The sequence below is a fragment of the Bactrocera dorsalis genome, chromosome 2 (assembly GCF_023373825.1).
Source record: "Bactrocera dorsalis isolate Fly_Bdor chromosome 2, ASM2337382v1, whole genome shotgun sequence".
Classification (NCBI taxonomy): Eukaryota; Metazoa; Arthropoda; class Insecta; order Diptera; family Tephritidae; genus Bactrocera; species Bactrocera dorsalis.
The window spans coordinates 36,461,668-36,481,941 of record NC_064304.1 but is presented as its reverse complement, the minus strand read 5'-3'; the positions used below and the strand labels follow the sequence as shown (position 1 = coordinate 36,481,941).

Below are 20,274 nucleotides of genomic sequence, written 5' to 3'. Positions count from 1 at the left end.
TGCTCAACCTGAGAAAAAATTGTCTTAGAGAGCAAATATAGTCGTCTCTCATTAAACTGTTTCTCACAGCTTCACACTTGAGCCTAGTAAACGCGGTTCAAAGAAATTGTTACGTATCTTCTTACTCACAGATGAAGAATGGAGTTACTTAACAAACATGCCTGACTTTTAAATCCAAACTTTTATTTCCACTTATACGAGGGCTGCTATATATATCTCTGGCCTAATAATGAATATAGGAATATTTATCAACGAAAATGGTTTTATTGTTTTTCAAAATATTCTCCATCAAGATTTATACACTTTTGCATGCGCTCAAACCAATTTTTGAAGCACTTTTCCACTCCGATTGAGACACCTCCAAAACATGATTTTTGAATGCTTCAACAGCATCTTCTGGCGACGAAAATCCTTGACCACGCATTATTTTCTTGATGTGTGGGAATAAAAAGAAGTCATTGGGTGCCAAGTCAGGGCTGGACGGCGGATGACCCATCAATTCGACGTTTTGGCCGGTCAAAAAGGCGCTGGTTTGAGCCGATGTGTGAGAGCTCGCATTGTCATGGTGCACAATAAATTCGTTTTCTCTTGCTCGTTTTTCGAATTTCTCCGAAGACTTCAGGCAAACAAATAGTGGTGTAGCACTCAGAATTGACCGTCCTATGTTGGTCAAGCGGAACAGTCGCCACATGACTAGTTGTGCCGAAGAAACAGGCGACCATTTGCTTCGAAGTGCTTCTTCCATGAACAACTTTCGTCGGATTTGGCTCGTCTTGGAAGACCCACACGGTCGATTGCTGTTTTGTTTCGGGCTCATACGCATAGATCCATGATTTGTCACCTGTGACGATCTTATAAACGTCTTTTGAAGCACCGCGATAGTATTTTTTCAGCATTTCTTTACACCAATCCACACGAGCCTTTTTTTGAGCGATTGTCAAATTGTGCGGAATCCAACGAGAACAAACCTTTTTTACGGCCAGGTGTTCATGCAATATCGAATGTATGCTGGTGGAGAAATGCATAGGCATGCCTCTATCTGAAGGTATGTTACATGACGGTCTTGCATTATCAGTTCACTTACGGCATCGATGTTTTATTTTTGGACGACCTTCACGGAATTCGTCTTTGAGCGAGCGTCGGCCACGATTGAATTCGTTTAACCAGTTTTTCACAGTGCTATAGGATGATGCTTCATAGCCATACAAAGATTTTAGCTCATTGATGCACTCTTGTCGTGATAATCCACGTCGAAAGTTGTGAAAAATGATCGCACAAAAATGTGCACGAGTTAATTCCATTTTTTGGCCGAGATGAATTTTTTAATTCCCTGTAAATAAAAGAATTCGCGATTAAATGACAAAACGTTCTGAGTGATGTTATTCTAAAAAATGTCAAACTTTCCAATGGAAATGTCAGATTGCACCTGGCAACAGTTATACATACAGTCTGAAATTCGTTTATTATGCCAAATAGTCCTAGACCTCCTCTTTTATAGAGACCCATGGAAAGGGATCACTCCCACTTATTCACTAAAATATGTCAGCCAAGAATAATAGGCCAGGTCTTTAAACAAATTTAGGGGCTATTTAAAAAAGTATCCAATAGAAACTTAACTGATCCGTCTCACTAAAATAGCGAGAGTTACTTTTCAGTATCGCTTCGTAAAGCCAACTGTTTCCGCGCTGTATTTTGACACATAGTGGTTCAACTCATAGCGCATCTCATTAGATGACAAATGATTGGAATGATTAGAGATCCATTAGAGAAATCTTTATCACACCAGTGTATCTTCAGTAGATAGTGTTCTAAAATTAGCGAAGCTCTAAAATATCCACATACAATTTCGTAGCAACACAATAAATGATGAAAAACTTTCCATTTTTAAAAGCTTAGACGAAAACAAAAATGCAGACGGCTTAACATCTAAAGCGCCAATTCACTAAACAAATCATACAAGCTCTGGCTTTCGTGCTTTAAATGTTATAACAGCATGTCGAAAAAATCTTAAAAGTCTTTCATTTTACTAACATCACTACTTATTTCTCTTCGAATTTTTATGGAAATAGAAATTAGAACAAACCGTAGCAGGCAATGCGCGTCTCGAACAAGAGCTAATTGTGTTGCGGCAGAAACTGCAGGCTTCGCGTGGGGCACGCGGTTCGCAAGGAGCACTCACAAATGGCGTCGGCGGCACAGATAGCTTTGCCAGCAACACGACCGCCATGTTGGAGTCCGAGCTGAAGCGTGTACAAACACTTGTAGGTGACATGCAACGACAGCGCCAGGAGTTAAGCTCTGCTGTGCGTCAACTAACGGAGAACTCGAATCGTCTTTATCAGGAGATTGGCAACAAAGAGAACATTGCAAACGGTTTGCCATTAGACATATCACAGAAGAAACGTACAAACTCCGCTTCGTGGCAAGAAACTGATTTGGATTCGATGCATAGCATCTCGCACACACTGAGCGATGACTCCACGCTCAATCTCTCAACGCCGCTTTACGTGGACACGAAGCTCAGTGATTTCAATAATGGCGACGAGCTGCAACGTTTAATGGCTGGCGCAGGTGTTAGCGCTGGCTCATACCGTTACAATGACGCCAGCGATAATTTGGAGACGAGTGGCGTGGACAGCGACGGTTTTCTCGACTCCAATCCATTTGCCAATTTGACCAACCAAGAGAAACAGGAGATCAAAACGGTACGCATTGTGAAGCGCGAGTCGGAGCGTAGACATCGTGATCGCAGCGAACGTAACGGACTAAGCAGCTCCACGCAGAATCTCGATCAGGTGCTGGAGGAAGAGCAACAGCTGATGAGCAACAATGGGCTCGTCAGCAACGGCTATCAGCATATGAACGGCGGCACGACAAACGAGTACCAAAGCAATGGACGTTCGAAATCGCTGCCGCGCAGTTACAATGAACCGCCCACCAGCGGCAAAGTGCGTCATCATCACCACCACAGCAGCAAACACAGCAGCAGCAAGCACAATGGGCACCACAGCAGTAGCAGCAGCAGCAAGCAAGATGATTACTATAGTCGCAGCTTTGACAAGAATAGCAACTATGCCGGCTACCAGTTGAGTAACGGCGCTAATGGTGGAAATATTGCTAACGGTGGGCACGCTGAGCGACGTGAACACCTCAATCCACTTGCTAATGCGTACTTTGCCAAGCAACTGCAACAACAGCAGCAACATCAGCATCATCATGGTCACACGCGCGAGTCCTCGCAGCTGGCTTTGCGTCAAAAGACCGACTCTGTGCAGAGCTTGAATAAGAGCATCACCGATCTGAGTCCAGATCCGGTGTTTCAGAGTGAAGCGGCGCGTCAAATCATAAACGAGCTCTCGGCCGGTTCAGCGTCGGAGGACAATACGGAGAAGATTGTTGAGAAAGTGCCGTCGCAGCATAAGCATCGACGCGCGGTGCCGCGCGAGAAGCGGCGCCACTACACGGCCCCTAACAATGTCAATGTGAAGGCAATGGAGAATGTGCAGGCGGAAAACGATATGAATCGCAATGTGAGTGAGCGTTAGACGTCCCTCTTTTTATCTATTTCTTTACTACAATTATTAATTTTTATTTCAGAATACCAACTGGCGTGCGCGTGACGATCTGGACATGGACTTGGCTTTGCGTCCGCGCATGAATGCACCAGATGTTGTGCGCTCCGCTTTGGGGCATGGTGAGAAGATCTCGGAGAACACAATAGATAACTTGCTTTTGGCGCCAAATAAGATTGTTATACCCGAGCGTTATATTCCGGAGAAGGTAAGAGATGCTTGATTAAATGAGCTAAAGTACTGATTTTAATTTACAGAAATTGATTAGTTATAAGGGGTAGAAAGCACATAAAAAATAAACCTTTTAGAGGATCGAACGCACATTCTGTACAACCTTGAAAATTAAAACTTAATTTTTCGCTCCAGAAAGCTCGAATACACAAGATATTAAGCTCAGACTCAACAAACGTACCAGAAAGACTTGTACTATGTGAGGTATTTACTGAGACCACCTGATAAAATTTAACTCGGACTGGTCTATTTACAATGCGCGCATTAAACGTATCCACACTTTTTTGCTAATTTTTGGTACCACGTTTTATCCCACATTTCAATTGGTGCAGCATTTAGTGAAGGTCGTGAAGTAATACGAAACTTTCCTTAGCGGATTGTTCAATCATTTATGTTAATGACGATAAAATCAAAAAACTTAAAGAAAATCGTCGTGTTGGCATCAGAGAAATGGCAGAGGAGCTCAACATCTCTTATAGATAGATTCGAAATATTTCGGTTAATATTTAGGGTATGGAGCGTTTCAATGCTAGACCCTTTTTTTTATGCAAAAACGAGGACTTAACCTCGGTCGCAAAAGAGAGGTAGCTGGATACATCGTTTACATATTACATCAAGTACATTGCTGGGGACGAGACGTGAGTTTATGAATATGAAATCGAAATGGTCCAATGATTTAACGAAAGGCCGTACAAAGTGAGCCGAAACCTGAAAAACATGTCAAAATGGATTAACAACAATCGTTTTCTTTGATTAACTGTTTGACCCTGTGGAACGAATTCAAGGTGAACCACACATGAGCTCCTTCTACAGGATCTGATGGTTATTAATACATATCGTTTTGAGGCGCCTATGTGAAGCAATTCGTCGTAAACGACCGGATTTGTGGGCAAAAAATTCATAAATTTTCTACTACGATAATGTACCGTTACATTATAGCATGATTATGACTGATTTTTTTGCCAAAAATTTATCGAGAGGCATCAGTCAGTCACTGTTATCGCCAGATTTGGCGATTTGCGGCTTTTCTCAGTTTTTGAAACTGAAAAAAACACTTTGGGAAACCCGATAAGAATGCATTGAAACCTCTAAAAATCATGCGCTGTAGGCATCCCAGCCTAGTCTTATAATATGTATGAAAAATTAAATTAATCAAATATTGTATTAGCTCAAAAGGAGAATATATTTTAGGCGATAGTAAAGATTTGTATTAAAATACGTAAAAACGTTATCATTATCATATGAAAAATTATCAGTCTGGGTCAAATTTGATTACATTATTACTCTACTAGCACTACTTGAGAACTTGACTGATCTAAGAAGACTTAGTAATTTAATAAATATGTTCACATTACCGCAGTATTAACGAATTACACAAATTGCAGACACCCGAGCTATCACCCGAAGAAAAGAAACGTCGCCAAGAAAAAGTCGAATCCATCAAGAAGATGTTAGCTGAGGCGCCCATAAGCACCGCAAACGTAAGTAGTTACAAACTTTTAATATTACAAGACATTTTTCAAAATAAAAATATTTGTTTCCTGTGCGCCAGGACACCACTGTCAGCTTGCCGCCGAGCAAAATCAATGCGGAAAAGAAGCAACGCGAGCATTTGCTGCAACTCAATCAGATATTGGCACAGCAAGTCATGCAAATGAGCAAAATCGTAGCTGGTAAGTGCACAGAAAAGCGAAATTCAAACGGAAAATCGAGAATTTCAAGCAATTCCATGCGCTCATTTATACTTTAGCTACTTGTGGGTATATATGTAAAAGTTCTTTCTTTTTCAATTTGGGTTTCTTCTATGTAATTGTTTGTGTAACTATTTGCGTTAACGGTAAATTTGTGTTGAATTTAACAAAAACAAAACAGAAAACGTAAATGAAATTAAAATTTTGCTAGTTTCGATTATGCATTACTTACATACTAACCAATTCGTAACTGTTCAAATATTTTATTTATGATTATGTTTGTTGTTTTTGTAAATGTACGCTTACTTTATTTACTAACAGTAACATTATTACTAGTTAGTTGGCTATTTTATATGTTATGATCATATGATTTCATACAAATTGCAAACGTTCATTATGTGTTTGTTGTAAATTCTCTCATAAACGATTTAATTATATTTAAAAAAGCATTAAACTTCAAAAAAAAACTTTTAAAATTGAAAAAAAAAATTAATTAAAACTGAAAAAAACCCTTTCCAAACTGAAAAACACATCTTTTAAAATTTGAAAAAATAGCATTCTCATATATCTAAAAACACATAACCGCTATATATGCTCTCGTTCTAATCTTGAAATCTATATATTTTTTTCTTTTCCGAATTCTGATTTTCTAGATGATAATTGAATATCATTTACATGCATATCTACATATGTATATGAATAAACGTTTCGTCAATAACATAATCATAAAGCAAGAAAATTTCTATGAAAACTATAAACTATCTCACATAAATCAATCATGTCATCCATCAGCTCGGCATCCCATTTCATCATTTCGTTGGCCTTTGTAGCGCATCAACTCACCTCAGTAGTACACACGTACCAATACATATACATACCATATGTATTCGTACAACTTCGGCAATCACGCATCATATCAACCAGTAGTTTTCTCACAGCCATGCCCAAAAACACCATAAAAAAATTAAAGAAAGTTTTGTAAAATTGTAAATTTTCAAACATCCACACACACATTGTATTATAACGTCCACTAGTTACATATATGAAGACCTAACCTCAACCTCACTATCTTATGAATCACTCAATTTAAGCACATTCACCGTTACACTTTCACCATGTTCATGATATGCACACTCTCTCACACTCACCTAAGAATTTATATGCTCTCCTATGTATATACATATATATATTACATATTTACTTAGTATGTATCACTTCTATGAATAAAGCATAAGCATTTCATCTAAAAAATCAAGTACTTAGTAATCATTTCAATTATTCCATCGTAGTCGCTAAGCCATCCCAGCATCTCAGCGTTCTCACTTTGCACCACAAACATTCGACCAAACCAAATTTCTTAAATTCTTAAATATATATACTTTTGCTTTGATTCTTTGTTTCCTTTTTACTATTTTCTATAAAATTTATTGTAAAGAAATATGTTAAAAAAAGGTTGTCTTTGAAAATTTTAGCGTGTTTTCAGTGTTTGTATATAAAGATGTATGTGTTTTGAGAGGTTTTACATGTTCTTTCATTCTCAGTGTAACTCCATATGATCATGTGTTGATTTTATGTGTATTGCTACGATGTTTGATTCGTGTTTTACGAAGTACTTCATATTAATGTTATTAATAATATTTAAAAGAAAAAATATTTATTTTCTTATTTTGTGTCTAATATCGAGGTAAACTTCAAGACCGATCTACAAATTTCTTTAGAACAATTTAATGGGAGACCTTAGTTATTTTCAACATACAAAAAAATGGTTAAGTGGACCAGAGGTTTTAAAGGGCAAATTTTCTTGGCTTTATACAATATATCAAATCACTTTTTCAATAATACTTTGTTTAAAAAACTTCCTTACTTTAAATGGTTTTTTTATGATTATTTAAATTCTGTTTTTTGAATTCTAAAATGAAGGAATATTAATTTCAAATATTATTTAGTGTGTCAGTTAATTTGTTGTGAATTCTGAAAGCCTAAAAATGGCGATTGTTTAGTAAATAGAAAAAATACATCAATTATTTTAAAATTTTATGGGCAAATTTATACACATTTTAAGAATACATAGGAAATGTTTTTAAGAAAAAAATGTAATACTTTCTGAGTTGTACACGATTTTTGATGGCGCTACAAAAACCTCCGCCACTGCGGTATTGATTCTGGGTTTCTTTGTTTTTGCTATTTTCCGTACAGTGCCGTAGGATCGAAAAAATGGCAGAGTTCTGATAAAAAAGAGTAATTTGAGCCAAAATGTTTGCCGTTTTCAACCTATCAAAACAAGATTATAGAAATGCGGAAAACAATTTGATTTCAAACAGAACGCTTAAACGTAGGCAACATTTTATCTCTGCTATTAGAATTTGCAGATCTTAAGTGGTTACGTGGTCAAGCCGTTCTAGAAATTTCAAAGAATAAATTGCTCTTAAGCAGTTTGCTGAACTTTACATATCTTCAGAAAGTATGGATACAGATGAACTCCGTGATGGATGCTTCTTAGGATAGGGTAGTTGATTTTCCAGCACAAGTACAGCATTGTTTTCTGTATGTGATATTGGAGCCGATATCTAAGGCAGATCAGGTTAATTTTTTTTTTTTTAGTTTTAACGAGGCTGGATTAAAATAGCAAAAATATCAGCCTGAGTGATGATTATCTGATTCTCGGCACTGCAAATCTCATGGCAATAATTTTTAACCTAATTAGTGCTATCAATATCATTAATATTAATTATAAAAGAACGCAAAGAACGTCATTATATTGTTTAAAAAATCAAAATTTTCGATTTGTAATAGTCCTTTCCTATGTCATAAAACCCATATGTAAAACATTTTCTTTGACCTGTGTTAAGGAGAGTTAGTCAGTATTCTTTAAGGAGTTATATACAGTTAGACGGCCGAAAAAAGACGATATTTCCAGATTTTTTTCTAAGAGAGCCTTGAAATTTATTGATCCAAAATACTCGTATTATGGTTAGTTGTATTTTAAGACTTAGTATTACTGAAAATATATCTTTGGAAAGGAAATACAACTGATCTCCTGGAGTTCCTCTCAAAAAAGACGTCTTGCGATGTCCACTATATCGCTGAACTGGATCCTCTGAAATTAGAAAACCAAACAGATTTCGTTAAAGTGATGTTAAATCTGGTAATGCAAACTGAAAAAATAAGCAAAATAAAATTGTTTAACGAAATATCAGTTTCTCAAAAAAAAAAAAAATCGATTTTTGAACAACATTTCGGCCTTAAAATGTTTTAAACAAAAATATTTATCGATGAGAAAAAATCTTCGTTTAATTACTAAAAAATATATAAAAATATACCATTTCCGAGTAATTTTGAGCAGCGACTTTGAATATATCATTTTGAGAAAATCGCTTTAAAGTTTGGGCTGGTAATTTCAAGCACTCTGAAACGCCGTATCAAATGTGAGCGTATCTTCGAAAATATTCACCAGAACGCCATGAACGTATTTTCTGTGTGTATATTTAAATCTATGTACGTTAAGAGAATAAAATAAAAAAAATGATGCTTTGAAAATTCTAACTGTATATAACCCCTTAACGATTGGTGATGGTTAAGGCTGGTGTAAAATAAAACTTCATGGTTCTCAGGCTTCTTCCAAAACGCTTAAGACTGGGTAAAAGTTTATTTTGCCAACAAAACGTATTAAAAGTAATAATTAAAAATAGTTTTATTTTATAAGAATAATTTTATTTGTATATTTTTATTTTTATTTATGCTACATAAATTTTCATTTACACAATTAATACTGTGTCTACCTTACTTATGATATATTCTACCACTAACCCAAAAATTATATTCTTATCAGCTAGTATTTGGAAATAATGGATTAAGGGTAGGGGATCTATCGGTAGCTACAACTGCTTCTAAAAAGATTTTTGTTTGTAAAAAAAAACAGTATTTTAATTAAAAAGGATCTTTTCATTGTATTCAGTAATTTTCGAACTCTGCGTAAACTCACATCTCTACTCTAAACCTGAAAACATAGCTAAAAGAAATGTTTCGATTACTTTTTCTTTATTTATTGTTTATTATTTTGCCATAATTTAGCGTCATTTTTTGTTTTTCTTTACTTTTAGGCAACCCAAATAGCCAAACCAATCTGAAATAGAGTGTTGTGCGAAAGCGTTTGCGTCTTTTTGTTGCGTGTGTGTGCGTTCTCGAAGTTAAGAACGAAAATAATTTGCTAAAATATGCTAGTTCTTATAATATTCGTTTGCAAATATGTATTTTATAGGTTGGAAAACGCATTTCGTTGTGCATTTATTTATACGGAAACCAATTTGTGCCTTGATTTTTTTTATTTAAAGACTTAAGTTACTTTTAACTTATTTTGTTTGACGACCAAGTCGCATTAATACATAATGTACATACATACAAATATACCTACATTAGTATATATACATAGCAAAAAGCATAAACTCATACTCATACATACATACATACATACAAACGTTAGCGCCCCAAAAAAGAAATGATCGAGTTAATACTATATAAAACCGAACCGACCATATCACATACAAATATTATATGCGCACACATACATACATATATATTGTTATATATATATAATTTACATACACACACACACATATGTACATACATACGTATAATGAAAGGAATGAGCGAAAATGCAGCATTATTGCAAGTGCAGCCCGCAAAGCAACCGTTAGACCCGCAACTGCCGCTGAGAGATAAATGCATGCATATCTCGCAGAAACGTTTGCCTCAGATACTAAACAAAAAAGCAACAACAAAATACAAAAATACAGTGTAATTAACTTACCAATACTAAAGCAAGCCAATAAAACATATTTAAACAACAACAAATGATAAGTACAACAACAATAACAACAACAATTTTTGATTCGTACCAAAAAAAAACGACAACAACTACAACTATTTATTACAACTACAATAAAAAAAATAAATTGTACAACATTTACCACAACAACAACCAGTACAACAACAAGAACAACCACAGTGACATCAAAACGCACCCAAAAGGTTTGTATACAATTGCTCATTTACTACTATTTGCTAGCCGCTAACTGCTACTAAGTACTAAATACCATTTCTACTACTATTTTTGTAACTGTATTACATTCATAATGTTAATTTGAAGCTTTAAGTGTTTGAGTTTTGAAATGTTTGTTTCTTTATGACTAGTGACTTTTGCTCGAATTTATTTTTTTCGAATATATTTGTTGTTTTTGTAGGCAATTTTCTAAAACAAAAAGCTTTTTTTATATAGTTAAATATATATAAACTATATTTGACATTTTCAATAGGTTTACATATAATATTATATATTTTATACATACATACATTGAAAAAGTGTTTTTTAAGTTTAAGCTGTTTTTGGAAAACTCAAAATTATTGCAAACTCACTCATTTAGCACACAACAAGCACTTGTGTTTGCCACCATGCCATCAAAATGTAAGAACAAAAGCAACAGCACTCGAGTAATGCCAGCATGTAGCGCACGCAGTTATGAATACCAGGTTGCTAACCGATTTGTTGTAGCATTAGCTAAAATTGTTAAATAACATTTGATGTTTGTAACGAAATTGATTTTGATGTAGTTAAATGAAAAGCTAAGTCTTCACTGGATAGTTTGTGCGCCCAAAACTATGTGAAGATAAATTATTTAACTGAGTGTGAAAAAAAAATATTTTTCTTGTCTACAAAGTTAGTTGCTAAGCATCACTTATGAATCAGCCTATTGAATTAGATTTTTACATTAGACTCATCGAACTTTCACGTCTGTTGAGCACATGAACTCTTCTCTCACGTAGTATATTTAGCTTGGCGCTGAAATGTATGCTTAACTTTTAGTTTTTTTTTTATCTGTAAGTAATAGCTTTTAGACCGAAACGACACAATTCAAAAAATATGCAAATAACTGGCTTCTCTGTCATGATTGGACGAGCGATTTTGCCAAAAAAAAATGTTTCTTTTCATAAAAAAAATCTAGGCCACTGCTGATAGTCCTGAGCCAAATCCAATAACCAAACAATTTTAAAATCACTATATATATGAAAACATGTAATGAACGAAGGACTAATCAAAATTTTGATTTTTGAAAAAAGTTCGTTTTTTGTGAAAAATTTACAATTTAGAGTGGCTTAAAAAATATAAATTATTTTCCAAAATCGTATTGCATCGACCATTATCTGAAAAATATGTATATCTAAGATGTAGGTGTGAAAGTCTTAAGGGTCAAAGTCTCAAATTTCTCTTAACGAAACTGAAAGCAACGCTTTGAGAACAACAGATCTATTTTATATATGAGCCAAAAAAGTCGGTTTTGTTTTAAATTCCCAGTATGAGTGTAATTTAAATAGTCTCAAGAAAAATTGCCCTAAACTGTATTGTTGAAAAGGGTGGCAACCACAACTTAATGTAACAATATTGCCACCAAATGAAGACATTTGTGAAAATATTGATGTATTTGTGCATATTTCGACTATTATTCTCAATAATATATATATATTGTGCCAAAAAAGTATCCGGAAAATGTAAACAAAACGCAAAATATTTATTTTGTCAGCTTCAGAGTAATGTCCAACAGATGTAATACACTTACTCCAATGATTTCTCCAGTCTTGAAAACACTTTTTGGATGGCCTTCAACTCCTTCAGCGTATCTCTCTTCGATCGCCTGAAAGCGGGTCCAACGGTTCAGTTTGGGGATCAAGAAAAAAGCCATCTCTGGCGAACACGGTTGATCGATGGTATTCATTGCGTTTTTGGCTTTAAATACAGTTACAATAGTTGCTCGATGCGATGGTGCATAATCATTGTATAAAATCATGAATTGTTTTTCCATAATTCCGTCCGTTGTCGACGGATGTTCTCACGCTACCGCCTAAATACGGCCAAATAGAACTCGAAATTCACCGTCTGTCCCTCCGGAACAAATTCATGATGCACCAAACCATGAATATCGAAAAAGACAATGAGAATCACCTTGATTTTTGAGCGGCTTTGGCGTGTTTTTTTTTTTTCTTTTTGTTTCAGGCTCGTTTTGTCCCTTCGTTCCGATGTTTGTTGAATTGTTTGTATCTCAAACTTATACTGCCATGTCTCATCGGCAGTTATAATGCTCTCCACGAATGTGGAATCAGAATTCGAAAGATCAAGCATGGCCAAAGATACCTGTTTATGATACTATTTTCTAAAAAAAATTTACCAAGAATGTGTTTCATACCCAAATTTCGCACCAAAATCATTGGAACGAACTCGCGAGAGATGTCGAGCACTCTTGCCATCTCTCTCCACACTTACCTTACGGTTTACCAGCACCATATCCTTCACTTTTTTAATATTTTCTTCAGTTGAAGAGGTCGAATGTCATCCAGAACGAGGCATGTCTTCAGCGATCTTTCGACCGTCTTTGAAGGCTTTGTATCACTCGTAAGCTCGTAGGAAAATTTCGCTTTTGTCGCGCTCACAAATACCTTTTTACGCACATTTATCTTTGCGCCGAAATGTATGCTTGTAATTTTTGCTATTTTAAAAGTAACCAGTATTTATTAGAATCAACGGAAATATGAGTAATGATTATCCTATTAACTTTTATAACAAATAGTGTTAGTAAAAAAAATAAATTGCGATCAATTTTAGCATTTTTTAGTTAGGAAAAGCAACAGCTGTAGACGCCGAATTCTTTTAGTAAATAGCCTTTTAGATATTAAACATTATATAAATTGTTGATGGAGGAATCGAATAGTTTTACGATGAAAGAAAAAGTGAAATGTTTTTAATAACTATATAGTTAAGGGCAAACAGAATTTTAACTTAAAATTTTTTTAAATAAATTATTTATGACATAAGTAAAAATTTTATAATAAAGTACTTATATTTTTATAAATACGAACTAATGCTTGAGTGTCAAAGTCAGTAAAAAAAATTCAAACACAAATGACAAATTTGTATTTACTCGTAAGTATGGACAGCAGGCTTTTCTTCCTACCACTATCAAGAACCTCCTGCCAAATTTACCAAAGAAAATAAACTAATTAATTTCTCTTTTGCCGATTTTCATTTGTCAACAGAAAAAGCCATGGCCAAGGTGCACAATGACGAAGGCAACGACGACGACGATGACGACGCATCACCAACTGGTCATGACGAGCGAAGTTCCGAATCACCAAACGAACCACTGCCGATCTATCAACAACGCGACAATTACTTTAGTTGAATTTCCGAAGCACAAACAAAAAATAACAACAACAATAACATAAAGCACTAAAAAAAGAACTAAAAACACTTGAATGATAATAAAACAACAGTGGCAGCATCAGCGTCTGAGCAGAGCAGCAGCGTAGGAAGAGCACTGCACGCATATACACACACACATGCAAATACTAATGAATACTATTTTATTAAATAAAAAAATATTGAAAACACAAAATTCAAATAGTCAATAAATGAAAGCACCAAAAAACAATATGATGTACACTAAACTACAACAAAAGCAACAAACACTAAAATAATTACAATTAATGTCGAGAAAACAATAAGCTACAAACACTCAAATACAAAACCGTTGCATTTATCTTAAAAACAAATAACTAAAAATTATATGAAAAAATACAAAAACAATTTTATGTAACAACAAAAAGTTGAAAATGTTAAAAGTTTACGAAGCGGCAGGTGTTGCGCCTGAAAAGTGACTAAGTCAATATTGGTAAGTAATTAAGCGCGTTATTTGAGCTAAGAATGTATACAAAAACAACAACAACAAAAATATTGTATGTGTATGAGATTAAATTCTTTAGAGTTGTTGTTGTCCGTTTGTTGTGTGTTAAAAGCGTCTAACTAAAGAATTAACAATTTTAAGCATAACTAAATGTGTAAAAAAGCCGCAAATCTTTGAAAACTATTTCAAATAAACTAAATAATTTTTTTTTGCTTAGCTGCAAAACTTAAACGACTGAATTGTAAAGCAAATTTAAAAGACTTTAAGAACAATTAACTAAAAATATCACAACTAACATAAATATTGCAGAGAGAGAGTTTGAAAATACAAAAACAAAGCAAGCGCCATTAACTGACTAACTGCAAATTGGCGCGCACAAGCACACCAACACACGTACATATAAATATACATATGTGTGGAACTGTATACTACATACATACATACAGACATACATGTATACAGAAAGGGGCTTCAAGCGATGTGGACTGCATATTTGAAGCAAATAACTAATAGTGCATAAATTTGTTGTTTTATTTTGAAAAAAAAAAAAAATATTTTGTTTTATTTTCTGCCTTCGAAGCAAAAGTTGTTGCGATTTGTTCAATTAAAAAATGGAATTAGCACAGGAATCACAAACGAATTAGGCCACATATCAAAATTCAAATGAAAAAAAAAAATAAAAATATAATAAAATTAGCTGAATTTATGCTATATATGTATATGTATGTATATAAATATGGAAACATGACTGTAGTAGAAATTCGAAAGACACACACACATGCAAACTGAATTTGGAATTTGAAAAATGCAAGTGAAATTAAAAAAAATAGAGAAAAAAAATTTAAAAAAAAAATAAAATAAATTTAAATTGTCTGTAAATCGCTATATACATGTATATAATGTATTTGTTGTACTGCATGCAAGTGTTATACTGTTATACCGGCAGCGTTGCAGTGTTGCGCCAACAATATTGTTGAAGTCCTTGTTGAAAAGCAGAAAAAAATTCACAAAAATTAAATTAAATTATTGAAAGTAATATTAACCATACATATATACACATACATTACAAAAAATAATTAAATATGATACAAAAATAACTGTAACAACTAATTAAATTTTAATTTACGAGCAACTGCTGAATATACTTGTAATTATATGAAACTGTGTGCAATTAAGAGCAAAAGCAAATGCATTTATAATTCAATATCCATTTTGTCAACCAGTTGCGCCTGCAGGTAGGCAACAAAAAAATTAGCCTTGAATAATTTGAACATATTGTTAAATATAGTTGGCATTGTTGCTGCATAAATTTAAACTTCACAACTACAACAACAAACTAACGCATTTCTGATAGCGCAGGGTCAAACGAAGCTGAAGCGAAAAACAATAATTTTGAAGTCCTAACATTTTGTGGTTTTCCTCTCCACAAAAAAGACGAAAAGGCAATGAATATTATACAGAGTGTTAAAAGAAAATTTCTAATTATTTTGATGAAACAAGCACTCACAAAACTTCTTTTTCTCGTTCAAGCTAATTACGTAAAATATTATAATAAAAAATATACAGTAGCTCAGACGCAAACCGTTCTAGTTATGCAACTTTTTGAAACTCAGTTAAAATTAAACTATTTTTTAGTGCTGTTTTCATTACAGATTTATTCAAATTAAATTTCTTCGTAAGAAAGTTTCGAAAAACAGTTATTTCTGAGCAACTCTTTGTGACTTTACAATGCAATTTTTGAAAAATGGGTAGTACGTATACATATTTTTCTTACTTCTTACTGCGCATATACAAAATAGGCCTTGAGTTAAACAAAAATTTATGATTTTTTAAAAATTTCTAAGATTTTCTAAATTTTCTAAATCAGAGATTTATAAATAAAAATATATATATATATATAATTTACATAACTACAATTAGCAGCAAGCACATAAATACAAGGAAATATCGAGAATTTTGGGTCAATTAGCATAAAGATAAAAAAATACAAAAGAAATAAAAACTCACAAGCGAAAACAAGTGGCATGTCAAGCAGAATATAGAACATTTGAGAATTAAATAATGGCAATGCAATTTGATAAAAAATTATAAAAAAAAAAACAAAAAATCAGCGAATAGCTAAAACGAAAATATCGAAAGGCGTAACAGCTTCAAGGCAGGCGAAGAGAAAAAATTATTTTTAAATAAATAAAATTAATAAATAATGGTTTCTCTGAATATGGTAATTTAGATTATTTTGGGATATTTTTGGGTAAAAGAAGCTTTGAAACTTCGAAAAAAAATTGTAATAAATTAAATTTGATTTTGTAAAAAAGATTAATTTAGAGCACAAAAATAATATTTTCGAGAACTATAATTGACATCAAAATAAAAAAAATGTTAAAAAAATTAGAAAAATTTAAATAAAGGACAAAAATAAATAATGGATATTATGAATAATTTAACTTATTTTGAGGAATTTTTTTTTTAAATAAGTATTACAATTTTTCGAAAAAAATAACTTTTTTTTTATACAAGAAATACTAATTTAGAGCAAAAAATTAATATTTTTTTAAATTATAATTGTCATCAAATTAAAAAACAATTCTTAAAAAAATATTTCTGAACAAAGAAAATTAATAAGTAATGGTTATCATGAATAATTTAAATTATTTTGGGTATTTTTTCTTTTAAAAAGCTTCAACATTTGAAAAAAACTTAAAACTCAATAAAATTTTAGAGCACAAAAATAATATTTTTTAAATTGCAATTAGCAGCGAATTTAAAAATCATGTATATATACTACATTCATTTAAAAAAAAACATATGATAACATTTTTTTTTTATTTATTTTCTCTAATTTAGCTTGACTTATTTCAACACAATTTCTTGATACACATTTATGGATATTTTTTAAATTTTAAATGTTTTAAAATTTCGCAAGTTTACTTTCTATTTTAATGTTAAATATAATTATTGGTTTTGCTGTACCAAACACTTTGCAAAAAAGCTTTTCGAAGAAGCAGAAAAATTCGAATATCTGGCGTTCTTGCTTTGCTCTTTCGGCTTTGATAGTTATCAGTGCTAAAAGCTTATGGAAAGTCTTATTAGCTTCACTTATTTCAAAGCTGTGAAAATCGAAATCTCTACTTGTCACTATTTTGTCATTTATTTTGTCAAATTTGACAGCGTTTGTAGCAAGCAAAGTCAGGAGCGACAACTTGACTTGAGTCAGTATCTGTAGTGCGCCTTGTCTATGCCTAAAAATGCTCTGCTAAAACGACCCTCATGCACATATGTCGCACACATATAAAGCTGTAACATACATATATACAAACATTAGATATTAATTATTATTTCTTCAATATATAATAAACTTATAAATATGTATAGGGCATATAGTAGAAATTTTGTTCGAAACAACGATTTTGAATATTAACTTGTTAATGATTTTATCATATATGTACATATATATATATTTTTTATAAGTAAATTAGTTTTTTTGTAATAAAAAGGGTTAAAGAATTAAAAAAAAAATATTTTCAAATAAACGTTTTAAGGTGGTTTTATATTATTTATGCATATATGGATATTTGTATATGTAAATACAAATCTACATATTAATATGCATTTAGATACATTACAATACATTATACAATATGTTCACATGTACAAATGTCAATTGCTAATTGCCAATTATTTTATCATAATTTTTGCTTCTAATTAAATAAATTTAATTATAATTAATTAAATTTTACTATTATTTGTTTTTAATATTCTATTTTCTTTTTTTTAGAGTTCGAAATACATATAGACATGTATTAAATAGTTTTAAAGGCCAGCAATAAGAGTAATATAAATAAAACTTAATTTAAAAAAATTAAAGAATAAAAATTAAATACAAAAATTTTTTATTGTATATCTATATATTATTTCTATATTTTTTTATTATTACTTTTTTTAAATACATTTTTTTATATTTTTATTTTATTAATTTTTTTATATTCATTTATAATCAATCCATTAATGTTTTCAATTTCTCGTAGTTAAACAGACTTAAATCTATAGTTAATATATTACATACTTCAATATATAACTTTCTCCAAATTAGCAAATTTTATATGGAAGAAAAATTTAGCGGTGCTGCATATAAATCATAACATAAATTAGGTAACAAATTATATAAATTACCTGCTTTTTGTTTAAAAAGTTTTTAATGTTATGGAGTCAAATAATAATTGTATTAAAAAATTATAGCTCCCCATCATAACTCTTAATTAAAATTGATATTCAAAGAATAAAAATTAAAGCAAAAAATATCAAAACAAAAATGAAAAAAAAATAATTAATTATAAATAAATTAATAATCAATATTCCAAGTTAATTTGAAATAAAAATTTAATTTTTACTGCAAATTGTTTTGTATTAAAAACAATTATAATTTAAATTAAAAAATAAAAATATTTAAAGTTGTAATTTTTTTAATGATTATATGTTCAATAATTTAAAAAAATCACTAAAATTTAATTAAAAAAAAAAAATTAAAAATAAAATTTAAATGCAATTATTACATGTATGTGTATTAAAATTATTTCTAACAAGTTTTAAGCTACTTTGTTGCTATTTTTTATTTGTATTAAAAATAATTAAAATTTATATTTAAATTAATAAATAAAAATATTAAGACTTGTAAATTTTTTTAATAAATTAATAATTAAATAAGTTCTGTAATCTTCAATTACATTAAAATTTTAATCTTATTTTAAATTATCTCTAATTAAAAATTAGCGCTAAAATGAAAAATTAATTAAATTTGAAAAATTATAAAATTAGGTTTTAGATTATTTCAAGCGCATAATGGAAACTTCGGTTTTTAAAATAAAATTGCATTCACTTTAACAACTCAATTAATTATAAAATTAATGCGTCTTAATTTAACTAATCATAAAATATTTTTAAATTTTACTTTAAAGACAATTAAATTTAAATTTTTGTTTAATTACTTTCACAGTTTAGTTCATAATAATAATTAGTCACAGACAGTCGTTATTATCTACAGACATAATCCAGCACACACGTATAACTCATATGAAGCGTTTATATATTTTTTGTATATATAATTTTAAAGAATATTTATGTACATTTAAGAAATCAGAGAAAAATCGTTGAAAATATAATTGTGGAAAGTTAAACTTGCAGAGTTTGCAATGCTAACAAATCACTAAGCAGTCAGTGAAGGCGTGTTAATCAAAACGTTGAGATATAAGCAGAGAGCAAATACAGGAAAATCAGATGAGCGCATGCTGTCTGTGTTATAATGTCATAACTGTAATATCAAATAATCACTAAATATCATAAGTGTTATGCATACACACGTACATACATACATATAATGCCCGCACACGCATGCAAAAACTTAGAACTATACATAGTATATATAACATATATATATATATACATATATATAAATAAATGCATAAACTATACATATATAAATAATATACATACATACGACATACCTATGCATAAATAATTACATGCAAATGCAAAAACAAATACAAATACATATGTAAAATCATATATTAGCCACTTAAAAGAGCGCAGCAAAGCAACAAACGATAAATATCATACAAATAAATACATACATACATATAAATATGAATATGAATCATCACAATGATTATTGTAAATTGAAATTAAAAATGTTATCAATAAAAACGATAGTTGGAATTTAAATGAAACAAGCATTTTGTGTTTTTATTTTTAAGAAGAATTGTGGTAAGGCGATGAGATAGGTACTAAAGGGTGATTCATTTCGAAGTTTCCTACTTGTTTAAAGAAAACACACAGAAACTTCAAATTTAATGGAAAATGTTTATTATCATTCGAAAGAACGTTCATTGGCATTTAATTTTTTGAAGATTCTCTTTCAAATGTTGGCCGCGGCTAAGTCTCAGATGGTTCATCCGTTAAGTGCAATTTTCGATGACTCTGTGCTGTTTTGCTCCTAGGCCTGAATCGAAGCGGCATTGTCTGCAGAAACTTTAGACTTTACATATTCCCACAGGAAAA

General features: G+C 31.5%; 1 protein-coding gene across 10 annotated transcripts in view; it reads left to right on the top strand.

Moving 5' to 3' along the window:
* The window catches only part of LOC105226373 (uncharacterized), a 60,694-nt gene extending 41,035 nt beyond the window's left edge, over positions 1 to 19,659 (top strand). For 7 of the 10 annotated variants that reach the window (XM_049449183.1, XM_029550239.2, XM_049449179.1 and 4 more), the window contains 5 exons: positions 2,070 to 3,530; positions 3,598 to 3,780; positions 5,189 to 5,284; positions 5,356 to 5,476; positions 13,577 to 19,659. In XM_049449183.1, the coding sequence (XP_049305140.1) occupies positions 2,070 to 3,530; positions 3,598 to 3,780; positions 5,189 to 5,284; positions 5,356 to 5,476; positions 13,577 to 13,722 (2,007 nt within the window). In that variant the 3' untranslated portion in view covers positions 13,723 to 19,659. Of the gene's footprint in view, positions 1 to 2,069; positions 3,531 to 3,597; positions 3,781 to 5,188; positions 5,285 to 5,355; positions 5,477 to 6,147; positions 7,675 to 9,594; positions 10,523 to 13,576 lie in introns of those variants that run through there. The other 3 variants (XR_007421802.1, XM_049449180.1, XM_049449181.1) reach the window with 3 other exon arrangements.
* The last annotated feature ends 615 nt before the right edge of the window (positions 19,660 to 20,274 follow it).